The sequence below is a fragment of the Oryza glaberrima genome, chromosome 11 (genome assembly GCF_000147395.1).
Source record: "Oryza glaberrima chromosome 11, OglaRS2, whole genome shotgun sequence".
NCBI lineage: Eukaryota > Viridiplantae > Streptophyta > Magnoliopsida > Poales > Poaceae > Oryza > Oryza glaberrima.
This window is the reverse complement of record NC_068336.1, coordinates 25,581,745-25,607,002: the sequence shown is the minus strand read 5'-3', so window position 1 is coordinate 25,607,002 and position 25,258 is coordinate 25,581,745. Positions and strand designations below refer to the sequence as shown.

General features: G+C 44.1%; 1 protein-coding gene across 1 annotated transcript; it reads left to right on the top strand.

Annotated features, from left to right (window-relative positions):
• The first annotated feature begins 855 nt into the window (after nucleotides 1–855).
• Nucleotides 856–13,687, top strand: LOC127754143 (disease resistance protein RGA5-like). The gene is made up of 5 exons (XM_052279616.1): nucleotides 856–1,966; nucleotides 5,871–8,000; nucleotides 9,276–9,400; nucleotides 12,597–12,898; nucleotides 13,271–13,687. Exons 1-5 carry the CDS (start codon nucleotides 1,029–1,031, stop codon nucleotides 13,376–13,378), a joined length of 3,603 nt encoding a protein of 1,200 aa, XP_052135576.1. The 5' UTR covers nucleotides 856–1,028; the 3' UTR covers nucleotides 13,379–13,687.
• The last annotated feature ends 11,571 nt before the right edge of the window (nucleotides 13,688–25,258 follow it).

Genomic DNA, 25,258 nt, shown 5'->3' with positions numbered 1-25,258 from the left:
CTGATCTCTCTAATAAAATAGTTATCTCTACAAGAATATATAGGTGATATGGATATGCAGGATTTGATAGTTAATTACTGCCTCTACTATTGATCATGCATGTAAGATTGTCACAAAGAATGCGTGATTTCTTTCGCAAATATGATATGGTTAATTATATGTGCGCGCGCCATGTTTGTCATTGTTAATAAGCCTAATGCATGATTGCACGATTGTCTACACGCAATTAGGCAGCATTAAGCAAATATGATTCCTGCGAGAATGGATCTATTCCTACAGTATTATCAAGAAAATCCTATAAAATTCATGTGTTTCCAATTGGTCTCTTAAAAAAAAGACTAGTGTATGCATACGTTAAAGTTATCTAGTCAGCATGAAATCGTCGGCATATAATGCCAACCTTTTTTTTGAGAAAGATATACTCCATCCATCCGTCCCTAAATATTTGACGCCGTTGACTTTTTAACACATGTTTGACCATTCGTCTTATTCAAAAACTATTGTGAAATATGTAAAACTATATGTATACATAAAAATATATTTAAAAATGAATCAAATGATAGGAAAAGAACTAATAATTATTTAAATTTTTGAATAAGACGAATGGTTAAATATGTTTAAAAAAGTCAACAGCGTCAAATATTTTTAGAGATGGAGGGAGTATAATTCTAACTAAAAAGTGCTCGTCTAGTCAGCAAGCACTTGAACCAGTTTTGTATTCATCGTTTATTCCGAAGAAAGGCATCTGGTCCCGTGACGCTGCCGTGAAACAGTAGTCCGCAAGAAGCTAAAGATCGAGCGAATTGAAAAGGACCAAAATGAACTGGCCTGTCGTTTGCACCAGTGTATGTCCTACGGCCGCCTCAATCGTTGATGCTATTGTGATCAGAAGCCATCCAACTTCAGTTGTAACTGTCGTGTTTCCTCTGATTAGTTCTTACAGCATCTGTTAGTAAATCACTTGGTATTCCTGCAGTGATTAACACATATGCACTTATAATCCGTCTAACTTCAGAGAAAATATAGCTATGGAGGCTCCGATCTGTGGTTTGTGGGGCGCCGTGTTGAACCTCCCCGGGAGGCTCGACGGGATCCTCCTTCGCCATGGCAGCATTCTTCCCAAGGGCGCGGAGGAGGAGATACCGCTCATCAAGAAAGATCTCCATCTTATGATCTCCATACTCAATGGTTATTACAGCGAGTCGCCGGAGCCGGAGGATGCCACGGCGACGACGATGGCGAGGAGGAGGTGCTGGACGAAGGAGGTGCGTGAGCTGTCCTACGACATCGAGGACTGCATCGACCACTACGAGCACGCTGCCACCGCCGATTCACCGGGCGGTCGAACCGCCAGCGGCGGGATTCCTCCTCGCCGTAAGATCACCAGGCGGCGGTGGCAGCGTACGACTCCTCTCTGGAATCCAGAGAGGCTGAAGCAGCGGTTATGGATGGCTAACAAGATCAGAGAATTCAGCCTACGTGCCCAGGACGCGCTCAAACGCCATGCCATGTTCTGCAGCAACGTCGGTGGCAATGGCATAGCCACCAGTACTGCTTCTTCTTCTACTGCCACTACAGGTGACGCATCATCTTCTTCTTCTACCATATGTTGGCATAACACGCGGTTCAGGGAACACGACTTCTACGTCCCTCATGTCGGTATCAACGTCGCCATGAACAAGCTCGAAGACTGGCTCACTGCGTGTGATGATGAAGATCAGAAGAGGCTCAGGGTAGTGTCCATTGTAGGAGTCGGAGGAATAGGCAAGACCACGCTCGCCAACGAGCTGTACCGCAAGCTTCGGCGGCAGTTCGAATGCTGGGCATTTGTGCGTTCCTCCCAGAAGCCTGATGTAAGGAGGATTCTCATCAGCATCCTCTCACAGCTGCGCTTGCAGCAGCCACCTGACAGTTGGAAGATTCATAGCCTAATTTCCAGTATTAGGGCGCATCTGCAAGATAAGAGGTATACAATTTTACTCTTTTTGTGGAAACATTGATAAGTTAATCAGAATTGCTAGATTTATGTCGCCATAATTTTTGGCTAGTTACAGTCAGATCAGTCACCGTTCAAACGGCTCTGAGATTTGGTGCCATCGCACACCCGTGAGCCCGTTTCTAATGTTGCATGTTCGATCTCTGATCAAATCCTGCGGCTGAGACCTGCTAAGGATTTAGATGTGCTAAATAACTTTATTTGTTGTTGTAATTATATATTTATATAAATTTACACTGTAGTTACACCCTACTTACATCCCACTTACATATGTAATTACTATGTAATTTTGAGACTTACATTGTAAATACACTAAATTTACATATGTAATTTAGGACTTACATGTAAATACATGCTAGCTATTTTTTAATAAAAAATATGATGCTATAAATATAGCTACACCCTAAGTTAATTGCATGCATATGGACTCGTTTAATATATGTTTCCACATAAATATTCATGGAAAGTAATTTCAATATATGTATTACAATGTTGCCTATAATTAACCCCAAAATATTTGAGCATGTACAAATCTCAGTTACAAGGGAGATGCAAATAAACCCCCGAAAGAGCAACTATATTCTCAGCCGCAGGTTTGTGTGTGTGTGTGGTGGGGTGGGGGGTGTCGGGGGGGGGGGGGGGGGGGGTTTGAATCATTTATCATTTCTGTTGTCAATTATTTTCTATTTTTTAATAACTATTTAGATGATATGCAAACAAATGAATTAACGTGCACTCGAGTTCATGAAGTCCATGTTGCCATTACTTACACACACACACAAATTTGCAATACTATGAGCTTAGCACATATGCCATCTCCATGCACGGTCCACATACATGCAGAGTAGAATTTGATGCTTTTGCGAACTCTGATTTGACAGGAAGCGTGAATAGTTGAAATGAGATTCGATTTCAAATTTTGAACTCGTAAAAATGTGAGGGATTCAAGGAAGGGTGTTTTGTATTTGAACCAAATTTCGAAATCATAATTTGAGGGATGTTGCACCAGGAAATTTGTATTGGATTTGAACTAGAAACTGAATCCAAAATTATAATTTGAATTGAGGAAATCGGGATGGATATGAACAAGAGTATTTTTTTAGTTAGATTTCTGATTTTGGGAGGAATTTGAATTGAAATTTTCCATTTGAATTTAGAGAATTTGGGGGAATTCATGGAAGGAAATTGAAAGACGGAAATCAGATTTTGAATGTGTTTTGCATTCAAATTATTATTTCAATCCAGTTTATGTGCGAGGAATTTAGAAAAAAGGATTTGAAGGGATTTCCGAATAACTGAATGGAATTGAAATACAAAATTTATAAAAATCTAGGTGAAAAGGATCTTGATGTTGCCTAATGGGGAGGAATACGTGTTGCTTGAGACTTCTTTGCAGCAGATCAGTACATGGCCAGGCAGAACTTCTAGTCAAATGGTCAGGATTTCTAGCTTGTGTCCAGATGTTCCAATCAACAGAAAAGCAGATCAGTACATGGCCAGGCAGAACTTCTAGTCAAATGGCTAGGATTTCTAGCTTGTGTCCAGATGTTCCGATCAACAGAAAACAAATCTCTCAGAGGGGATACTATAGGATCGTTAATGGTCTTTCCCATCCCAAAAACTAGCCAATAAGGTGAGGAGCTCTCCCACTTATATATTAGATATTTTGTCTTTCCACAATGAACTTCTAAGTCAAATGGCCAGGATTTCTAGCTTGTGTCTAGATGTTCCGGTCAACAAAAAACAAATCTCTCAAAAGGGATACTATAGGATCGTAAAGGACATTTTCTACCCCAAAAGCTAGCCAATAAGGTAAGGAGCTCCCTCACTTGTATATTAGGTTTTTTGCCATTCCACAATTAATGTGGGACTATATAACAATCTCCCCTTTCACACATTGGTGTCTCTCAGTCGTTCACTGCCCCTTCACCAATCTCTCCCTACACACATTGGTGTCTCTTAGCCGTTCACCGCCCCTTCACCATACACCAACGGTCTCTCAGGTATACAAGCCCCGCAGGCATCAACGATTCATCAGGCCTTCACACACTTTGTCCATCGGGCCAAAACTAGCCAAGCTCTGATACCAATTGTAGGATCGCAAAGGACATTTGCTACTCCAAAAGCTAGCCAATGAGGTGAGGGGCTCCCCTATTTATATATTAGGTCATTTACCCTTCCACAATCAATGAGGGACCATTCAGCAGATACAACCACAAGCACAAGTAGCACAGGTACAAAGCAGTAACAAGAAGCATAACCTAGCAGGAAACAGGAACATACAATATCTGAAGCCAACCAACAAGGAAATAGCCTTACATGCACAAAACAAAAGAGAGGGAGGGAAACAATTGATTTTGCACCAAGTAATCACGGAGATCGAACTTTGGTTCCACTCAATTTGCCCATTTTCCTTGTGTAGAAGGAGTAGAACCTTCACAAACCTCCCGAGCTGTCCACAATCATTGGATGCACGTAGCTGACGCCTAGCCAGCTAGGAGAAGAACCATCAAGAGTAATAAACACGATGATGGACATGCTCGGAACTGATCTTGAGTGCCCAAAGATGAATCCTAATCTCGCTTGCACTCTCTCCCAAAATCTCTCAAATCCCAACCCACTTGATGCACTGTAGGCTCTAGGAAGCTATGAACTAGGGTTCCACTTTGGAGAGCAACCAACTCCTCAAAAGAGTGCAGTGCTTCCTTCTCAACAAATCCCTGGTATTTGTCCTATCGACAAAAACCAACCATATAAAGACTTTTATCTCCATAACTAGCTTACTTCGCCAGAAACATTTGAACTTATAAGGGACCTGGATCTTTAATCCCGGTTGTTGTTACCAACCGGGACTAAAGTTCTTTTTTTTCTTTTTTTTTTCATTGTCTTTTTTGTTGTTTGTATATTGATTTCACGCCAAACTCACCAAATCACAAATTCACATATCGAATAAACATACTCAAATTATCACAAATTCACAGATTGAATGGACATCACAAATTTACAGATCGAATGTACATCACAACACAAATTCACAAAAACTCTCACAGATTAGATCGCCACCACCCACCACCAAAACGCGGCCCGCCACCCGCCGACTGAGGGCGCCAACCGCCGCCTGCTGCCTCTCGCCACCCGCGGCCTGCCTCCGCCTGCCGCCGCTTGCAGCCTGCCTCCTCCTGCCGACGCTGCCGACACGCCTCCACCGACACCGCCAATGTGGTTCCGCCCGTGGCCTACCTCCTCCCACCGACGCCGCCAACGCGGCTCCACCCGCCACCACTAGCCGTCGTCCGCTGACGAAGAGGGCCAGGAATGGGAGGAGGGTGGGATCGAGGAGATCGAGGGGAGGGGAGGAGGAGTGGAGGAAGAGGAAGGGGAGTAGGCTGGGATCGAGGAGATCGAGGGAAGGGGAGGAGGAGTGGAGGAAGAGGAAGTGGAGTAGGCTGGGATCGAGGAGATCGAGGGAAGGGGAGGAGTGGAGGAGATAAGGACGGCGGAGGAGGGGAGGCATGTGCGGCTGCCTTTTTTTTTCAATCTTTAGAACTGGTTGGTATAAACAACCGAGACTAAAGATAGTGGGGGAGGGCCTGACACGGCCTGACAATTTTTTGAACTGGGACTAAAAATGAACTTTCATAAAGTGTCGTGCCGCTTTTGAACCAGGGCTAAAGATCTTCTTTAGTCTTGGTTCCTATTCGAACCAGGATTATTGTTGTTTTCGGACCACCGAGCAAAAATCATTTCTCCAATAGTGCATTACAAAAAAATACACTGTAAAATTTGGTGATGAGTTCATACTAACTTTAGTTTTTACTTAGTATTTATTACTAGTTTGACACAATGTATTTATTGTACAAAAAATATTTGGCAGGTACCTGATCATAGTTGATGATATATGTTTTATATCAACATGGGATATTATTAAGTGTGCTTTACCAGATGGTACAAGTAGCAGCAGAGTACTAACAACGACACAATATGATGATCTAGCAGTCCAATCATGTGGTTATGACACCAAGTATGTTTTCAAGATGAAATCTCTTTCTCAACACGACTCAAGATATTTATTTTTCAATACAGTTTCTGGCAGTCGCTTTATTTATTCTCCAGGATCCACTGAAGTTTCAGATGATATTATACGGAAATGTGGTAGTTTGCCACTAGCTATTGTATCTATTACCAGTATTCTAGAGAAGTCGAGGAAAATGGAGCAATGGGGTTATGTAAACAAATCCTTAGGCTACAATTTGATGAAAAACCCTACCTTGGAGGGGATAAAACAAGTGTTGGACCTTAGTTACAATAATCTTTCTGAGCATTTGAAGCCATGTGTGCTGTATCTTAGTATATATCAAGAGGACTACGTAATTTGTAAGGATGATTTGGTGAATCAATGGTTGGCTGAAGGGTTTATCTGTGCAACAAAAGATCACACTAAGGAAGAAATTTCAGAGGCCTGTTTTGGTGAGCTTGTCAGTAGTAAAATGATCCAACCAGTACATATTGATGGCAATGGTGACGTTATGTCCTTCGTTATTCAACATATGGTACTCAATTTTATTAGATACAAGTCTATAGAAGAGAACTTCGTCACTGTAATACATCATTCTCAGACAGCTACCAAACTTTCTGACAAGGTTCGTCGATTGTCTCTTCACTTTGGTAATGTTAAAGATGCAAAGTTACCAATAAATATGAGACTTTCACAAGTTCGAACTCTTGCCTTCTTTGGGGCCTACAAGTATTGGTGGCGTTCAATCAAAGATCAATTCCCACTTCTCCAAGTTCTTATCCTTCATTTTTGGCATGATGAGGATATTATCAGTTTTGACCCCACTATAATTTCACAGCTTTTTCGACTGAAATATTTAAAGATCACATCTGATGTTACTTTAGAACTGCAAACCAAGACAAGAGGCCTGCAATGTTTGGAAACACTTAAGATAGATGCAAGAATAAGTACAGCTCCACTAGACACAACTCATTTGTCGGGTTTACTCCATCTGAGTCTTCCTGCTGATACAAACTTGGCCAATGGAATTGGCCACATGACATCGCTTCACACATTTGGGTATTTTGATCTCAGCTATAACTCTGTAGAGAACGTGCTTAGCCTTGGCAAGCTGACCAATCTCCGAAATCTTCAGCTCACTTGTTCCACCATACAACCTAACAGTCTGGAGATTAAATTGCAGTGCCTGGGTTTCATTCTTCAAAAACTCAGCAACCTCAAGTCTGTAACTATGTCAACTGCAGGCTCCTCTTGTGTAAATTCTACTGATGCGAGTTCTACAAACATTAGCGTTAGAATTTCGGGTGATGGCTTGAGCAGCATGTCCTCTCCCCCGGCACTTGTTGAGAGGCTTGAGTTGTTGCCACGAATTTGCATATTCTCCTACCTCCCGAAGTGGATCAGTCTACTCAGCAAGCTCCGTATTTTGAAGATTGGGGTAAGGGAACTAGTGAGAAATGATATTGATGTTCTCATGGGATTGCGTGCTCTCACTGATCTCTCGCTACATGTCCACACCAAGCCCACAGAAATTATTTTCTTTGGCAGGCTAGGATTCAAGGCTCTCAAGTACTTAAAGATCAATTGCTGTGTAGCTTGGTTGAAATTTGATATGGGTGCAATGCCTATTCTCTATAAGCTCAACCTTGGTTATAATGTCGATGGAGTTGATCAAGAAAGTACGATACCAGATGGCATTCAGGACTTATATGGCCTCAAAGAGATCTCCGTAAAAATTGGTGGTGCTGATCCTGAGAAATACGACAGAAGGGCTGAAGAGTTGGCGTTCATGATCGACTCCGGTCTGCATGACAGATGCGTGAGCGTCACTTTACAATTCGTGAGGCAGATATTTGATTTCAACGAAGATAAGAGTAGCCTGACACAAGAAGAACAAAGGAAATTGAAACAACAGGAGATCTTGGAGGATGACTCTGACGAAGAATATGACGAAATTATTCAGGACTCTGGGGAGCAAGAAGTGAAACAGTAATACATTTTCTAACTTCCTTATTTTGGTGATATTTTTAAACCTTTTTTTACTAGAAGTTTTTATTATAATTCTAAAAGGTCCAAATAAAAAAATTCCTATGTTAATTAATTGGCAGAAAGAAAATACCTAAAAGTTCCCACTTTAACCAGAGAAAAAAAAATATAAGATCGACCAATTAAATTGGTTAATCTGGACATAAAAGGCGCGTACTCAGTAGATGATGGATAATGGACAACGAAAAAGGATATGGATTTTTATCCCTCGAGAGGATATCCACTCGTTGTTTCCATGTCATTTAAACAATTATCAAAAAATTAGCAACATAGATTAATATGAAATATATTACTCCACAAACATGCAAGACCAAATTCAACTTCTAGAAGTTGCAACAAAAATAACAAATTAAATTAAAAATAGTTATTGTATATTCGCATCTATATTTGTTATTTTTGTTACAACTTGTAGAAGTTGAATTTTAACTTGCTTTTTTTGGAGTGATATATTTCATATTAATCTATCTTGCCAAATTTTTTCAATTTTTTTATAACTATTTAGGTGGCATGCATGAAACAAGGGGATGTCCCTAGAGGGATGAAATCACTTTCACAGTGAAAAAAAACTTTCTTCACCGGCATGGCTCAGAAAAAAAATTCAAATCAACGTATCAACTTTTTAGCACTATTTAATTCATTTGTTTTTTTTATCTCAAATGATTATTATAACCTCATTTTCATCCCTCTTCTATCATTTTTAAAGAACTCGCCCAAAGATGCCTCAGATTTACTTCAAGACACATATGGTTTAAGATATGAAGTTTTCCATGCTATCATGGACATTGCTTCATTCTCTCTTTATTTTTCTCCTTTTCACAATACTTGAATTTTTCAGGATTTCAAAATATTGAAAAAGATTTAATTTTTCTAAGTATACTGTACACATTATGCTACTCATTTCACAATACTTAAACTTCTATGAATATACTACTTTCAAATATTGTTAGAACTTCAGCGAATCATAAATTCTTAACATACTTTGTAATATGTGAAAATATATGTTACATGACAAATATAACAACATATCTTTCGTTCATAGTAATATGATATTTTAGAAGTTTCGGCACTTTTGAGGTTGAAATAGTAAAGTTAACATTAATGGTTATTTTGAAAAAAAAAGAAGTATATACGTATTCAATTTCAAATAATATGATATTATGCTCGAGCTAATTGTCCGTTCTCTTTAAAGAAAATGGTCATATATGTTGCTCTCTCCAGATCAGCCTTATCTGAATGGGACATTGTGCACCTGTTGAGAAACAAGCTGGACAACCAGCAGGATGGCACCACGTGCCATTTCCCCGTTGTCGCCTCCTACTACGTTGACACGTGTCAGCTCACAGGTAGTTCCTCCTCACTCACATCCGTCAAAGTATTCTCAACGTAATTTATTACTAGCAGCATGTCCATAAACTTAAAAAAGTTTAGATAATAAATTAATACCTACATCCAGCAAGGATGTACATAACTATCAACTTATTAAATGCATAGGGGTACATAATCGGTCAAAAAAACAGCATGTTACTGTGGAATGTTGATAGTGGTGATATGTTAAGTATGTTTTCTGAAACATTATTATCATAATACTGTATTTAAGTGACAAGTGTCATAGAATGTGTACTTTTCTGCAACTTTGATCATAAAATATGTGGTTTTATGCAATTTGCTCGTAGATTTTGTAAGTAATGAAAATAAGCATGCTTTCTACATCTATAAGGGATACTCATTGCTAAAAGAAGAAAAATTCCAGGGTACCACGAATACATATCATGCCACTTTAAGGCAACAAAATTTTCAATAATCAAGACCATAACACAATTACGACGCATACTCCAAAATAACGTCTTTAAGAAGGAGACAATTTTTGTCTGCTAATATTGTACTCCATCCGTCTCATAATATAAGGGATTTTAACTTTTTGCTTGCACTGTTTGACATTTCATCTTATTCAAAAAAAATTAGGAATTATTATTTATTTTATTTGTGACTTACTTTATTATCCAAAGTATTTTAAGCACAATTTTTCGTTTTTAATATTTGCACAAATTTTTTAATAAGACGAGTGGTCAAACAGTATAAGTAAAAAAATTAAAATCCCTTATATTATGGGACGGAGGGAGTAAGAACCAACCCAAATGTTAGTGTTGGTTTTTCATTCTCATAATCATATATCTCCAAGACAACGCCTTCACCAAGGAAAAGCGACAGAGAAATGTTAATGTTTGTCGAACAAGTCAAAAGAATCAACCACCAACGTCATTCGAATTCGACCATCCATGATAGTGTGAGTTTGTGCCTCCAGCACAACGACCACCACAGAAAAAACCACATGTTACCTGTGACCTCTAATCACAAATTAAAGGAAGACACCGCACCCATATGTAGTTTCTTTTGTATTTTCGCGTGGAGTTGCAACTTCAGCTTGAGAAGTAACAGAAGATTCCAATAGACCAAGGACTCCATCGTTTATAAAATTTGTAAATAGAAAATAATGTATAAATAATACTTTTATATATGTGTTCTTAGTGATTTAAAAGCAAATGCTGAAAAATAAACGATGATAAAAAAAATCCCAAAACCAACTCCAAATTTAAGATTGAAAATTTAAATTTTAGCTTATAAGCATAAACATAAGCCAAAAAATAAGGCTTCAAAGGTTGCAAACCTCTAGATCTAAACGATCTTCAAGCTAGTCTGCATGATCAGGAATATGGCTATCACACAACTTTGGTACCTCATGGACCAATACCTAACTCCTCAAGGCCATAGCCTGAGCTTCATTGCATTTGGTCTGACTGTTACCGAAGCCATCCACCACCATGCATAGGCACCAAACAGGGCCGGACCTAGGTCTCAAGCCACACAGGCTGTGGCCCGAGGCTTAAGATTGCAGGCCCATTGGGGTCTTTTTCCACCATGCATGTAAATCCCTTGCAAAGCCCAACCCACCATGGATTGGCCTCGACACGGTTACATGGCAGCCTACGAAACCCAACAACTTTGGGTTGATGGCCATCAAGCAGAGGGGACGAGAATTAAGTCAGTGTCCTAGCCCTATGGCTAAATCGAACCAAACATTTTTTATCGTGGCCTTGTGTTGACCCAGTGACTGAACCCCTTAGATTAGGTACAGTTAGAATCTTCAAATCAGATATTGAGATGTCACCATCAATAAAGATGGCCAAACAAACACAGTTGTGTCAGCTCTGCCACCACTGTGGTAACGATGGCATGCCGACAACAACGTTAGGCCCTTCACAGGGCACCTATGTGGCGTGTGGCTCTAGCCCGCCACGTAGGACACCTGCTGTCATGGAAGAGAAAAATATGTGGGGACCATATCTTCACTTGGAAAATCAGGTCTTACTTAAGGTATGAGTTCTTCGGTAGAAAAAGGCAGGAAATCATCATCTAGCGGTCTCACCCGAGCTCAAAAGCCATTCAAAAAAGGACACAAACATTGTAGAGTGGATGACCTATTTCAGTTTTAGATCTATTTGGTAGCATAGGCCAGGCTAGAGACACGCATAGCGTGCCCTACACTGCTATTGGCCTTAGTGATGACGGCAACGGTGGTGGATTATCCCTTGAGTCACCCTATGGGAGGTGGGAGGTGACCCGATGGGAAGCTGCAAGCAGACCATACATATACACTTATAGCCAATGGCTGGGGTTGTCTATACGTGCAAGTTAATAATATCCCACTTTGCATGTTTTGTATGTCTTTTGTATTATTTAGAGCTATAGTATAATTTGTTGGAGTGTAATTAATTACATTATAACTACACCAATTATAATGTAACTTATACTTACCCCGTCCAAAAAAACATAACCTAATTAGGAATGATATATAATTTAGTACGATGAATCTGGACAAGGAACTGTCTCAATTAGGTTGGGTTTTTCAATTAGGTTGGGTTTTTTTTTGTTGGAGGGATATATAATTACTATAAAATCAACTAAAATTTGCACACAGCTTGTTGGCTAGTGCAACTTGCCTTCACGTGAGATGTCGCAAGTTAGACCTCCGCCGTAGGCACGCAAAATAGTAACTTTGCAGGAATCTCCGCACGATCTAATGGTTCACAAACTGTAAATTTTGGGGGGAAACTATAAAAAAAACTATAGGTATTTTAACATAATGTATCACAAAACAATAGATTTAACACTAAATTTGTCACAAAACTATAGATATAAGGTGGGCTAAACTTGGACATTAATTATAACTCAAACATAACAGTAGTGCTAAGGATTTTAACATTAAAATTTGTAGTTTTGTGATAATTTTGTTATTATATGTATGGTTTTGCGATACTTAACCTTAAACCTATAGTTTTGTAATAAATTTATTGTTAAATTAGTTTTATGATACATCACCTTAAATCTTTAGTTTTGCGATAGTTTGATCAAAGTATTTGTAGTATTGTGAAATTTACTCCAAATTAAATTACATTAAAATGTACTCAACACTGTACTACCTCTTGGTATCTCCTGAATTAGTGGGAAATTAAAAGAATCATGTTACATTAATTCATGCAGCTATGGGTGCCGGGGCTGGGGAGCGGTGGTTCTACTTCCGCCAGCATGATGGATGGATGATGGACCGGAGCACACCGTCAGGGTATTGGAAGACCGCAGCAGGCACAGCCAGTTTCGTGTACTCTGCAGATAGACATCCCGTCGGATTGAAGAAGAGCATGTTGTTCTACCGCGGCCGCGAGCCGTCGGGGCGCAAAACCAAGTGGAAGATCGACGAGTTTTGGGCACTTGACAACGCCGCCAATGGGTCTGAGGAGCTTTTGGCACAGTTGTGCCGCTCACGGCAAAACGTTGGTCTCATGGTATGTAATCAATCTCTAAACTGATACGTACGCGCGCGAGCAAGCACTTTATACATTTATTACTTGCATTAAATCTTTATGGTTGTTTTCTCGTAGTAGTTTTTTTTTCCACTGAGGGAGTAGATAACTACATATGCCATATGTGTACTCTCTCTATCCCAAAATATAAGATATTTTAGGTAAATGTGATATATGCTAGGACCATAAATCTAGGGAAAGATAGTATATATGTTTAGATTTATGGTCATATGATACGTCACATTTACTCAAAATTTCTTATATTTTAGGACGGATGGAGTATTTAATTACCATACATATCAAGCATATACGTACCTCTTACAATTAATTATTAATATACACATGTTTTTGCAGCCGAGGTTCCCTCTCAGCTTGTGTCGGCTGTACAGTACAAAATCGAGCTCGGAGCGCCATGTCCTAGCCACCAGTAGCAATGAAATCTCCGAGGACGAATCCGACTAGATGAGCGTGCTGGAGCTAGCCTTGACGACGCGGTTGTTCTAGAACTGCCATTTGCATGGTTTAGAGGAACATTTCCCTCGTATTACAGGATTTATTTTTTTTAATCAAGGGCAAGGGCCCCCATTTTCATTACTAGAAATGAACAAAGCTACAAGGTTCGAGTGAAAGCACCAAAAGAGGAAAAACAGCTAAACCCCTCCAGGGTTGGTTTTGTAGCATAACAGATAGAGGCGGCAGCACACCAGCTGCAAATGTCTAACTAGGATAGACAAAAGCTGAAGAAGAGCACCACATTCAAGAACAAAAGCCTAAAGCAGAAACGCCAGTGCACACTGTCAAGATAGCAGCAGCAAACTTCAGCGCCATCATTTCTTCAGTATCCTATTCTTCTGGCATCAGCTCGCCACCCAAACTTGGAGTTGAAGATGTCACTTGCCACTTGTCTTATGAGCTTAGCACCCAAGAGCAGCCTTCTTTTGTCTGTCTCCGATTTCTGCAAAACAGCCCAGGTTTCCAACCAATGGCAAACCAAAAAGATAATGTCAGTTGGGTCTTTAGGCAGTTTTTTCTCAAAAAGGCTTTATTCCTAGTTTTCCATGTAAAATCAAAGTGTGTTTTGATTCTTATTCTGTGATGAACAATTGGCATTTGAGATTATTGGTTTTGATATTTGGAGATTATTGTTGAAGTGGTTTTGGAGATGATTGGATTTGCAGGTGAACAGAAACTGTTGCTGGAGTTTTGGTCCGGTCAGACTGGGCATGGGTTGCCAGTCAGACTGGCGTGTATCGAGCGGTCAGACCGGCCAGCCCACGGTCTAACCGGCCGACTCTGTGTCGGTTTCGGTTTCGGGTTGTTTGTTCGGATATCCGTGGATAGTTCGTGTTTATGACTTCTAGATGGATACTATACGTATGTAATTCTGTTGTTTGCTAACAATGAGTTAAGTTAGAGATAGCTTGGTCTCGAAATATAGTTTCTTTGTTTGATTCATGTGTAGGTGACTTGATGCCTCGGGAAAGTATTACCGGTGATGGATCAGGAGTCAACTTGGAGATAAGGTAACGTCCGGACGGTCAGATATCATGCGGGATACTTAGGCTAAAGATCAATGCACATGGTTCGTGAAGATTCCATATGGTATACGATGGAGATATTGTGTGCGTATGGGATGTGGAGTCGAATTTGGATGAAGTCCAAATTTGGTACAATTGGAGTTTGTAAATTTGTTTCTTGCACGGGAAGGTTTTCTAGGTGGATTAGGATTTCTTGTATGAGTTTGATTCGTGGCTTTAGGCTGTCTATATCATGTATAAATAGAGAGGGAGGGTGTGGTCTCCCGGTATTGCTTTAAAGAGCATTGAGTTGAGAATGGGGTGGGGTCCGCCACTGACAGTGCTGGGGAGCGTCGCTGGCGGTGGCAATGGGGTGGACAAGGGTGGCCGTGAGGGGCTGAGCGCGTCGCCTCCCGGGTCGCCCAACGAGAGCGACACAAGAATCCTCCAGTCACTTGTCTGGTTAATTATGCAGGGTTAATTCAGTTAACTAAAGCTCGCTTCAAATGTACCACAGTAAGCAACATTGTACGTCAAGAGATTATTTTTACTAGGTTTTGGTAGCATGAAAATGGTGCAAATTATGAAATTACGTCGGTTACGTGCATCATGAAATTCAGAGTTAAGTCTGCAAGATATGAAATGATTAGCTTTGTTTTGTGTAGTACTGTAGTGTACAGAGAGTGTAGACTGTAGAATCGTTATGTCACGGTTGTCACCGACTTGGACAATGGCGACCTGTAATCAATCAATTAACAGGTATATAATGGTGAAAAGTGCAAATGTCCTGCTATTCAGAGGAGGTTTTAACGGTAGATGCAAAATTCATGCCCTAATCATAGGTGATCGACACAGAGCTGACGCGTGTGTGATTGACTGATTGGTGTGGTTCGGAGAATAAAGGAAAAAGTCCACTTTGATTCCCTTAGAAGTTGGCCAAATCTAATTCGTGTCCCTTAACAAAAAAAACGGCTAAAACGACTCCTCGAACTATTGAAACCGGTGTAATTTGACTCCCTTAGTAATTTTGGAGAGAGGTTTCGCTGATGTGGCGGTGTTGATTGGGTTTTCGTCACAAGTGGCGTTGACGTGATACTTATATAACATTAGAATTTAAAATATATATGTGGGACCTATTTATCATTCACACGCAAAAAATACAATGAGACCCACTGACATGTGAGGCCCACATGGTCATTGTAACGTCCCGCCTCTCGCAGGACGAGCTCGCTTACATCTGATAGATTTTGTTGTCGAAATGACAACTGCGTACGTCGAAAGACGTGGTTACTCAACGAAGTTGGAAAACAGTAAATGTACTAATATAAGATTTTTTTTAGGATCCCCCCTTTATAACCCCCTAGGGGGCTATTTATAATCCTATTACAGGTTCCCTCCATTAGGGTTTAGGTATTACAGGGAAATTTACATGGTTGCCCTTATGAAAGGGACGCCTATGTGGGTACATAGTGTAATTTGGATACATGGGTCTCTAATGGGCCGAATGGCGAATAGGCCCGAACGGCTGGAATGGCCCCTTAGGCCTCCTTAGAGTTGGACTTGTTATGGCGAAGTCTTCCTCCTTCGCCATACGCTCTTCGCCTGGGCTGTATTCGGCGCTGCCAGATCCTAGCGCAACTCTTCAGTCTTGGGCATGGGGCTTCGCCATAGTCTTCGCTATGGGGCTTCGCCATAGTCTTCGACATGGGCAAACTTGACGCCTTGAGCCTGAATCCTCGCTGGTTAACAGGTTTCGGCAGGTCTGCTCGAAGGGCCTCATGACATACCGCCAACAAGCCCCTCACGGGCAAGGGTGAGTTAGGAGCTTCGGGCGAGACCGTGCAAACCATGTGGTATGGTATGATGCGCCCCCTTTCGACCGATGCTCCTGCCGAAACCTATACTAGAGTCCTGCAAAATAAATGACCTGTTTTCATTTTTGACGAAAAATTCTTGTGGAAAATTTCTTTCGTTTGTTCGCCATTGGGCAGCGAACTGGTTAAGCGGTCTGTTATATTACTATGAATAGTAATGGGCCGTGTGAGCTCTTTTATTGTCGCATTCGGCCTTTTACTGTTCGGCTCCAGCTTGATGGGAATTTACCGTTTCGTCTACCCTTGGACACGTGTCAAGCCCTGATGGGGTGGGAGGCGAACCGTCGCGCGGTTGTCTTATATAACCCCTCCCCGGGTTACTGCCTCTCCCTACCTTTCATTTTCACCGTAGACTCGTTCCAAGCTCTTCCCACTCACCTTAGCTCCAGGCTTTCGCTCTCCTTGTCTTTCGATTCCCTTGATCCTTCGGTTTCCATCTTCGCCACGGATCCCATGGCTCCGCGGAAACCTAGCAAGACCGGGTCAACCGGCGAAGACCCCGGAGATCTGGGTGAAGGGTGGTCGTGCTACCTCGGCAAGTCGCTGGTTAGAGAGACCGAACTGGCCGACTTGGTCCACTCCGGCGCTCTTTCGGAGGGCCAAGCAACTTGTGGGGGTGAAGCTGTTGTCCCTTCGCCCGGGAAAGGGTGAACGGTTGTCTTCGCGACTTTTCTTACTGCGGGACTTCGCCTCCCCTGCGACGATTTTCTTCTGTCTATACTGGGGATGTACGAAGTTAGGCTTCACCAGCTGAGCCCATTAGCATTCCCCAAGTTGGCGGTTTTCGCATGGATGTGCTGGACGTGCGGATTCACCCCTACTGCCGAGCTGTTTGCCGTTCTTTTCACGGCGTGCTCGACGACGAAGGACGTGAACACGCTAGCCGGCCGAAGAAAACGGTCTTTGGGTGCGTAAACTTCATTCTTCGGCCAGAGCGTTCGGACGCTTGGCCAGTGCCCGCATCCATGGCGAAATGGGATCGCAACTGGATGCAAAAGTGGTTTTATGTCGGCAACCCTTATCCTGTCGGAAACGACCAGGTTAACTGGATCCGCTTCGACGTCTCCCTGTCTCTATTGTGGCGAAGCCGAGCGTGGAGATCGACGGCACGCTCGAGTCCCGGCTCATTCTTCTTCGCAAGGTGGCTCGGTGATTAAGCACACGCGACCTGTGCGAAGAGTTTTGCCTTCTACGGATTTGTCCCCTTGCTCGCGAATGGGGGGTATCGGTGAACGAGGACGAAGAGACACTCGGGCTTCCCTGTCTTGTCCTTCCTTCCGGCGGTGAACGTGAGTGTTTCTCTCTTTTTCTCTTCTTTTTTTGACATTATCCTCGTTTCTTGGAAATGTGCTTCGACTTAACTCACTTTTCCTTGCTTTATTCTTGCCCAGTTCGGACAATGGAGGATGCCGAGGTGGAGGCATCGAAGATGATTGGTGGTCTGACGGCCGTCGAATTCGGCCGCTTGCGCCAGCATCATGCCGATGGGAGGGCAAACCGGGTTCACGCCGGCGAACTGACTAGCCGGTCGATCCCTTGTAAGGCTGCGGACGACGATGTTGGCCCGTCAAAGAAACGCAAGCGGGCTGTCGCGAAGGGTGGGCACGTGCGAACTCGTCGTGCAGCCAAGGATGTGGTTGACACCGACATGGACGAAGAAGAGGAAGAGGAACGGGAGGCCGGGTCTGACGAGGACGCTGGTTCACGCGGCTATACCCCCAGTCCAACTGGGCCGAGGTCTGGGGCGGGCTCACACGTTTCGCCTATGCGTCCACAAGACGTCGTGGTTGCGAACGTGCTTTTGGCGATCTCCGGCTCGGCGAAATCAGGGGAAGGTGCTAGGACGAGGAAGAAGGGAAAAGTAGTGCGGGTTGGACGTGGGTTTTCGGAGAGCGAGGGGTCCGAAGGGACACCTACTTCGCCAGCCTTGCGACGTGCTCCCCGCCGGGAGGAACGTCCCTCGCCCCCGCCCGCCAGCGATGCCGAGGCGGCGACTGGGGGAGTGCCTCTACACTGACGTTTGGGGCGAATGTTGTCGGGACCGAACGCGTTGGGGGTGTTCCTTCACCAATTCACCATCGGGAAGGAAAAGCCCCAGCAGTCGAAATGACGACATCCGACATGACGCTCACTGCCCCGCACTTCGTCTCCGCGGATTTCGCCACTCGGCCGGAAATCACCCCTTTCGTGGATGGGGTGTGCCAAATCGTCGCACCGTTCGACGGCCTAGGGCTTTTCACCGAACTGAACGAGTTTGGCGAAAGTTGCGCGGCCGCGGAGAGCTTGTTTGTGCGGGTTCGTATTTTGCCCTTCGCTTGCATAACTTCCGCTTCCTCTTTTTTCTTGCGCCATATTGTCATGGCTTCGGTCTCTTTCTTTTTAGGGTTTCGTGGCGCACTTAAGTGCGAAAAGATCCGCCTTGGAGAGGCTAGATGGGTACCGCCTTCGCCTCCGGAAATCCGAAGAGGATCTTCGCCACAAGGAAGACGAAAGGCGAGTCGTTGCGGATACCTTGAAAAAGGCGAACGCTGAGAACAAGGCTCTTCGTGCCGACTTGGAGGCGGCGAATAAACGGGATGCCGAACGGGATCGTCATCTTGCTGCGGCCAAGGAGAAGATCAAGTTCCTCGAGGGCCGTCTTATTGCAGTCTAGGCTGTTGCTTCTACCTTGGCGCCGGCGACAGAGTCCGCGAAGCAAGCGTGCTACACACTTCGGCTGGCCCTCAATGATCTCAGCGCGCGCGTGGAGGGTGCCCCGGGCGAGGACGGGACAGCGTTCGACTTCTCCGAGTGGACGCAGGAGGCGGCCGGCTCGGTCGTCGAAGTGGCTGGCGCCTACGAGGATTGCTGCTCGCGTGTTTCGGCGGGTTTCGTCCTTAGTCTGTTTCACGAGCACGGTTGCGGCCATGTCAAAAATTTTGCCGAGCTCGTGAAGGGGGCTTGGCCCGAAAATTCGAAGGCTTTCGGGGACGCTTTAAGGGCCTTCCGAAAGGCTTTTTGGGAGGACGGAGGTCGGGATTGCGCCAGGACCCGCCTCCGCGAGCAGCTTGAGAAGATGGAGAAAGCCGAAGCCGCTGCTGCCGCCGACGCCGGTGAAGACCCCGGGCCGTCAGAGCTAGCCGCCCGAAGAGAAGGCGAAGGCGATGAGGGCCAAGAACACCCTGAGGTGTGAGGCCCTTCGTTCTTGCGCTACTTCACTTTCCTAGGATATATTTTCAGTTTTCGTCTAGTTGTATATATTTTTGCCTGTTTGGCTGATGGCCACTTTCGACTTGTAGCCAAAAAGACTGTCTTTTGTTAATGAAAAAGATTAATGCTTCGCAAGTCATGCTTTTCCCCTCTTGCTGTGTGATTTATTTTGGTGGCCTTTACGCCCTTTTTCTTCGTATTATTTCCTTGTGTCTTGTTGACAGGGTTGTAGCCGAAAGACGTGTGTTCGGCATCCCTTCAGGGACTGGTGTGGACCCCCGTTTTTATAACAAGAATCAATCGTGTAAACCATACCATTTCCCTAGATCAAGTAGTCTGGCACACACGAATTCATAGCTGAAATACCAAGTGCACATACACGAGTACGAATTATTACATCATAAGCCCGCAGGCATAGTCTTAAATCATCGGACCGAGCGGTCCGGAATACATTCCAAAAACAGAGGGGGGGTAAGGCAGCGGAATTAAGGCAGCGGCACGCCATTGCCACAGGCAACGACCGTAACTAAGACCTATTGAGCGCCGTTGTCTTCTTCACCCTCCTGGTAGTAGGCATAGGGATCTTCCGCAGCTTCATCTCCGGCCTCTGATTAAGTTTATATTTGCAAGGGTGAGTACCAACCGTACTCAGCAAGACACCACAACAACAATGCATATGATAGGAGTATTTCAAGGAATGGCTATGGTTCTTTTGCGCAAAGCAAGTTTTGTAATTCTTTTCACAAGCCTAAGACCTATCATAGACTGATCAAATTTTAGTACCAGTATTCATATTAAACAATGACGGTTCTGTCCACCATCCATTGTGATCCCAAGGATAGCTTCCCGCCATTGAGTCGTCATGGTTTTCTGAGGACGTCCACCTTCCCGCCTCTCAGGAAGTGGCTCCATCAGTATAGAAATCATCATGCAATATCCCATCCCACACAAGTTAAGAATTTAGAGTCTAGCCAAGTGTAATACATGTCCCGGTGCTCATTAACCGCGAGCACGGCTATTCGAATAGATTTGGTTTACTCACACTGCAGTGGATGTACACTTTACCCGCACTCCGCAACTGCCCAACACATGAGCCTCGTCCCAACACATGAGACGCGTCACGGCAAAGCTTTTCGATAACCTCGCATTGGCAGTACCCGCTCCATGAACTTTACATCCTCATGCACTCTAGGCGTCATACGTTTCTAGCAGTGAGAGGAGTTCTGGCGCTCCCGAGAAGGGAAAAAACACACACACTCCTACGTTGCTTCTTGTCGTTGAACCCAGTCCATCATGATTATTCTCTTATGGGTATCCTCATGTAGTATTGCCAAGCCAGCCTCTGACTATCCAGAACGGGCATCCGCCATCCACCTGGCCATCCGAACCGAGCATCTGCCAGCAGACTGCTTGCCACATCACACACTTAAAAGAAGACCACTACGCATGGATACTGCCTCCGCTCAGCTATCTACTCCGCTAGGTCTATACCCATACGAGAAGTGCGGTTGTACGGGGGGTCGTTTCATGCTTAACCTCATGGCTCGGTCCTTAACTGACCAGGGACGGCACTAGCCTTTTCCGAAAACCACCCAAATCCTCCAGCCGCCCCAGTCGAAAACAGTTGTTTCACTTTATTTTCCTTTCGCAGATCATGTCATCAATATCATGGCAATGTGGCGCTCATGTCTCCACATGCCGCATCTCAATTACCTTCCCCAAGGTAATTGCCCAAGCATAGAGCATTTTGATAAATATGAGTATGCATGATTCTAGAGTAGCATTTCTAAGCATTTGTCATAGTTGACTAGGGACTCATACGTAAACATGGTTACGAAGGAATAAGGGTAAACAATAATCAAGGCATGGCATAATCACAAGTAGGATGCTCATCATTGCATGCAATTTTTATTTGTAAACAAAATAATTTTTCACATTTGGGATCAACATGTTCAAAGAATAGTGATGACTTGCCTTGCTCGAAGCTCTGCGGGTCTTGGTCCTCGCCCGGATCTGCAACTCCCTCGGGCTCTATAGTTACGTACGAAAGTTGATTTGAATTCGGTTAGAATTCAAATAAAATTCCAAATAAATCCAAATGGAAGTCGAATGCGAAAGTCGATTCTTTTATATTAACTTTTCTATTTGCGAACTAGGGCAAACCCGATTTCGATTTAAATATCCTAAACTATTTTGCGGGTGTAAATATTTTGTTATCATAAGTTTTTAACTTAATCTACCTGAGCATTATATCCATATAATAGGTTAGAAATTTCTATCGCGAGCTAAATATCGGACGGAATCCTAAAATTATCTTATAATATTATACGATTTAATTTAGTCTATGACTAAACGATTAAATACAATATACGTCTAAAATTCCTAGTGATTAAATCCGAATTTCTACCGTGGATTGATTACTTATAGAGATTACCCAAAAATAATCTATAATAGTCTATAAAAATTCATCTAATTGTTTAGTTGTTAATTACATCTAAATTACTACCGCGGATTGATTTCTTACGGAAATTACCAAGAATAATCTATAATTTATATTAAATTTTGCAATTCTACGACTATAATCAATCTATAATTAAATTCTAATTATTTTAATTTTCTAAACCTCCTTAATTTCTTCCTAATCCTTTATTTATTTTTCCTCTTCTTTTTCTCCCTTCTCTCTTTTCTTTTCTTTTCTTTTTCTTTCTTTTCTCTCTTTTCTCTCTTTTCTCTCTTTCTCTTTTTCTTTCTTTTCTTTTCTCTTTTCTCTCTTTTCTCTCCCTACCGGCCCCTCTTTTCCTCTCTCTCTCTCTCGGCTCTCTTCCACCCGAGCGGCGGCGGCGTGGACGCGAGGGGGGGGGAGAAGAGGACGGCTCACCGGCGGCGGGGGCGGCGACGACGGCGGCGGCGACGGCGGCGCACGGCGTGGCGCACTGAGGCGGCGGCGCGGCGGCACGAGGACAGCGGCACGGCGGCACGGGGACAGCGGCGCGGTGGCATGAGAGCGGCGGCGCGGTGGAGAGGGAAGAGGGGAGGAGATGGAGTGGGGGAGAACGGTGAGAGGGGGGTATTTATAGAGAGGAGGGGGAGGAGAGGGGGAGGGGCGGCGGCTTAATGGCGACGTGACGGAGGCGCACGGGGCGGGACGACGGCGATGCGCGGGCGGCGACGCGATGGCGGCGTGGGGCTCGGAGCGGCGATGAGACGGGCGACACGACGGGTGGCGTGGGGCTCGACGCGGCGACGACGACGGTGCGCAGCTATTGGACGGCGACGTGGCGGCGCGGTGCTCGAGACGACGGCGACGGCGGCGACGCGACGAGCGGTGACGCGGCGGGCGAGCGCGGGGCGCGAGGCGGTGACGGCGACGGGCGAGCGGCGCGCGGCGCGGCAGACGGCAGCGGCGACGCGACGGTATGGCAGCGGCGCGGGGCGCGAGGTGGTGACGGCGACGCGGCGCGGGCTCGGGGCGGCTCGGCGCGTGGCGATGGCGACGGTGGCGCGGGGCTCGAGGCACGACGGCAACGGCCGAGCGGCGCGCGGCGCGATAGGCGACAGCGGCACAGCGGCAGGTGGCGACGCGACGGCGGCGAGGCACACGGCTAGGGCAAAGGGGGGGCTAGGGACCTCATTGAGCACCTAGAGTGCAATGAATAGTGCATTTCCCTATTTTTCCCATTTTAGTCTATTTCCTATGCAAATTTGATTCTATAATTCCTAATTTTTGCATATATGAGTTTTACTCAATATTTGTGTTATTCCAATCAATAGATTCACTCAAGATTAATATTACTCATTTTTTTTATTTATATGATTCATTTGAATTTAATTAGAGTTAATCCTTGTCCCATTGTATTTAAATCTAATTGATACAAATATGGTCGCGATGATATTTTATTTATTTCTATTCTTTCATAATCTTTATTTTAATTTATAATTTATTTATTTCTTTAACCAACCTAATTTCAGGGTTAATTCCTAATTAGTTTTCCTCAATTTGTAACCGATGAACTCCGAAATCAAAATCCAATAAAATCATCGAACAAAATCGGCATGATGCAATTTATTTAAAAAGTTTTTGAAGGCCCATATTTTTAGAGTTTAGATTTTTGTCGGTCGAATTTTCAGGGTGTTACAACTGGCGAAGTAGGAACGAAAAGTTTGTGGCAGTGAAGGGCCTACCAAGGCTAGATGTCCCTTTCGGCATGTGTACCACGAGATGTTAATAAACGGTAACAGCTATAAGGTTATAAAGGTTGCTGAATGGTTGCGTGCCCATCCCGGCCGAACCCTGGAGGACTATGACTGCTATCGCGTGGAGCGCCGTGAAGGCAGCGCGAGATTTTGGCGAAACTTTAGGAGATAAATTCGCCAGGAGGCGATCGCTCGTCGCCGCTATAGCTTAGTTTGTGTTTCGCCCCCTTCTCCTCTTAGGGTAGTGTATAATATTAGTAGTGATGACGAACTGAGTTCGCCGGATCACACCTTAGGGAGTGGAGGGTGTTTTGGGGGCGAAGATATAATTTTTCTGTAAGTTTGGCTGTGAAACCTGTTACTTTATTTCGCCTGTACCATGTTGTATGACATGTATACTTCGATATTTTTGAAGTTTAATAAATATGTGTTTCAATTCCTTTTTGCTATTGTTCGCATAGTCACCTTTCGTGCTTTTGTTGGGTCAAAACATGTCGGCCCCCTTGCGTATATTAGCGAAATAGGTCTGCTGACTTTTCAGCTTTCGACTTCTACTTTCAATCTGTGATATTCTGCGTTGAAAGAAGCGTTTGTGTTTTCACAAAGATCAGGTATTGTGGAGTTCGGTTATTTGTTTTCCGAAACAAGCTGTCGCGGTTTCAACGTTCGGCGAGCAATGCTTCGGCCGATTCGTTTCGTCCCCCTGGCGTTTTCGCTGATCAGGCATTTGCCTTGGGGTTTTTCCACGATTTATCATTCACATCAGTAAAAGATACAAGAATTTTATACTGGTTCGGGCCTCCAGGATGGATAATAACCCTACATCCAGTTTTTTTTATTTTTTTTCATTTTCCTCTTTTTTTGTATTTTTGTGCCGAAAGGCTTACATAACGGGAAGGGCCGAAAGGCCTAAATAGCAATATGTACATTTTTACAATTTGGCGAATCAGGGTGCCACCCCTTCTAGACATAGAAGCGCTTAAGAGAAGCAGCGTTCCAGGAGTGGTCGAACTCTTCGCCTTCCAACGTTGCCAAGCGAAAGGAGCCTGCCCTGGATCTTTGCTTGATGGGGTATAGCCCCTCCCATTTCGATTCAAGCTTTCCGACCGCCACCGGGTTCGCCTTTTTTCCTTAGGACGAGATGACCAGGCAATAGCTCCGTCAGTCGAACTTTTTTGTTGTAAATTGCCGAGGTGCTTGTGGCGTATTTGCGCATATGTTCTAGTGCTTCGACTCTCACCCCTTCCAGGAGTTCGAGCGACACCTCGCGCCCATCTTCGCCTCCTGAGAACATCACCCTTGGTGTGTTAGCCCCTAGTTATGTTGGGGTCATCGCCTCGTCTCCATAAAGAAGCATGAACGGGCTGAATTTGGTTGGCCTTGTGGGGGTCGTCCGAAGGGCCCAGAGAATAGATAACATTTCGTTTGGCCATTTACCCTTCGCTACCCCCTCAAGCCTTTTCTTGAGCTCCTCGAGGATCTTGCCATTTGCACGTTCGGCCGCCCCATTCGACTGTGGGTGCGCGACCGAGGCGAACCTAATTTCCAGGTTTAGCCCTTCGCACATT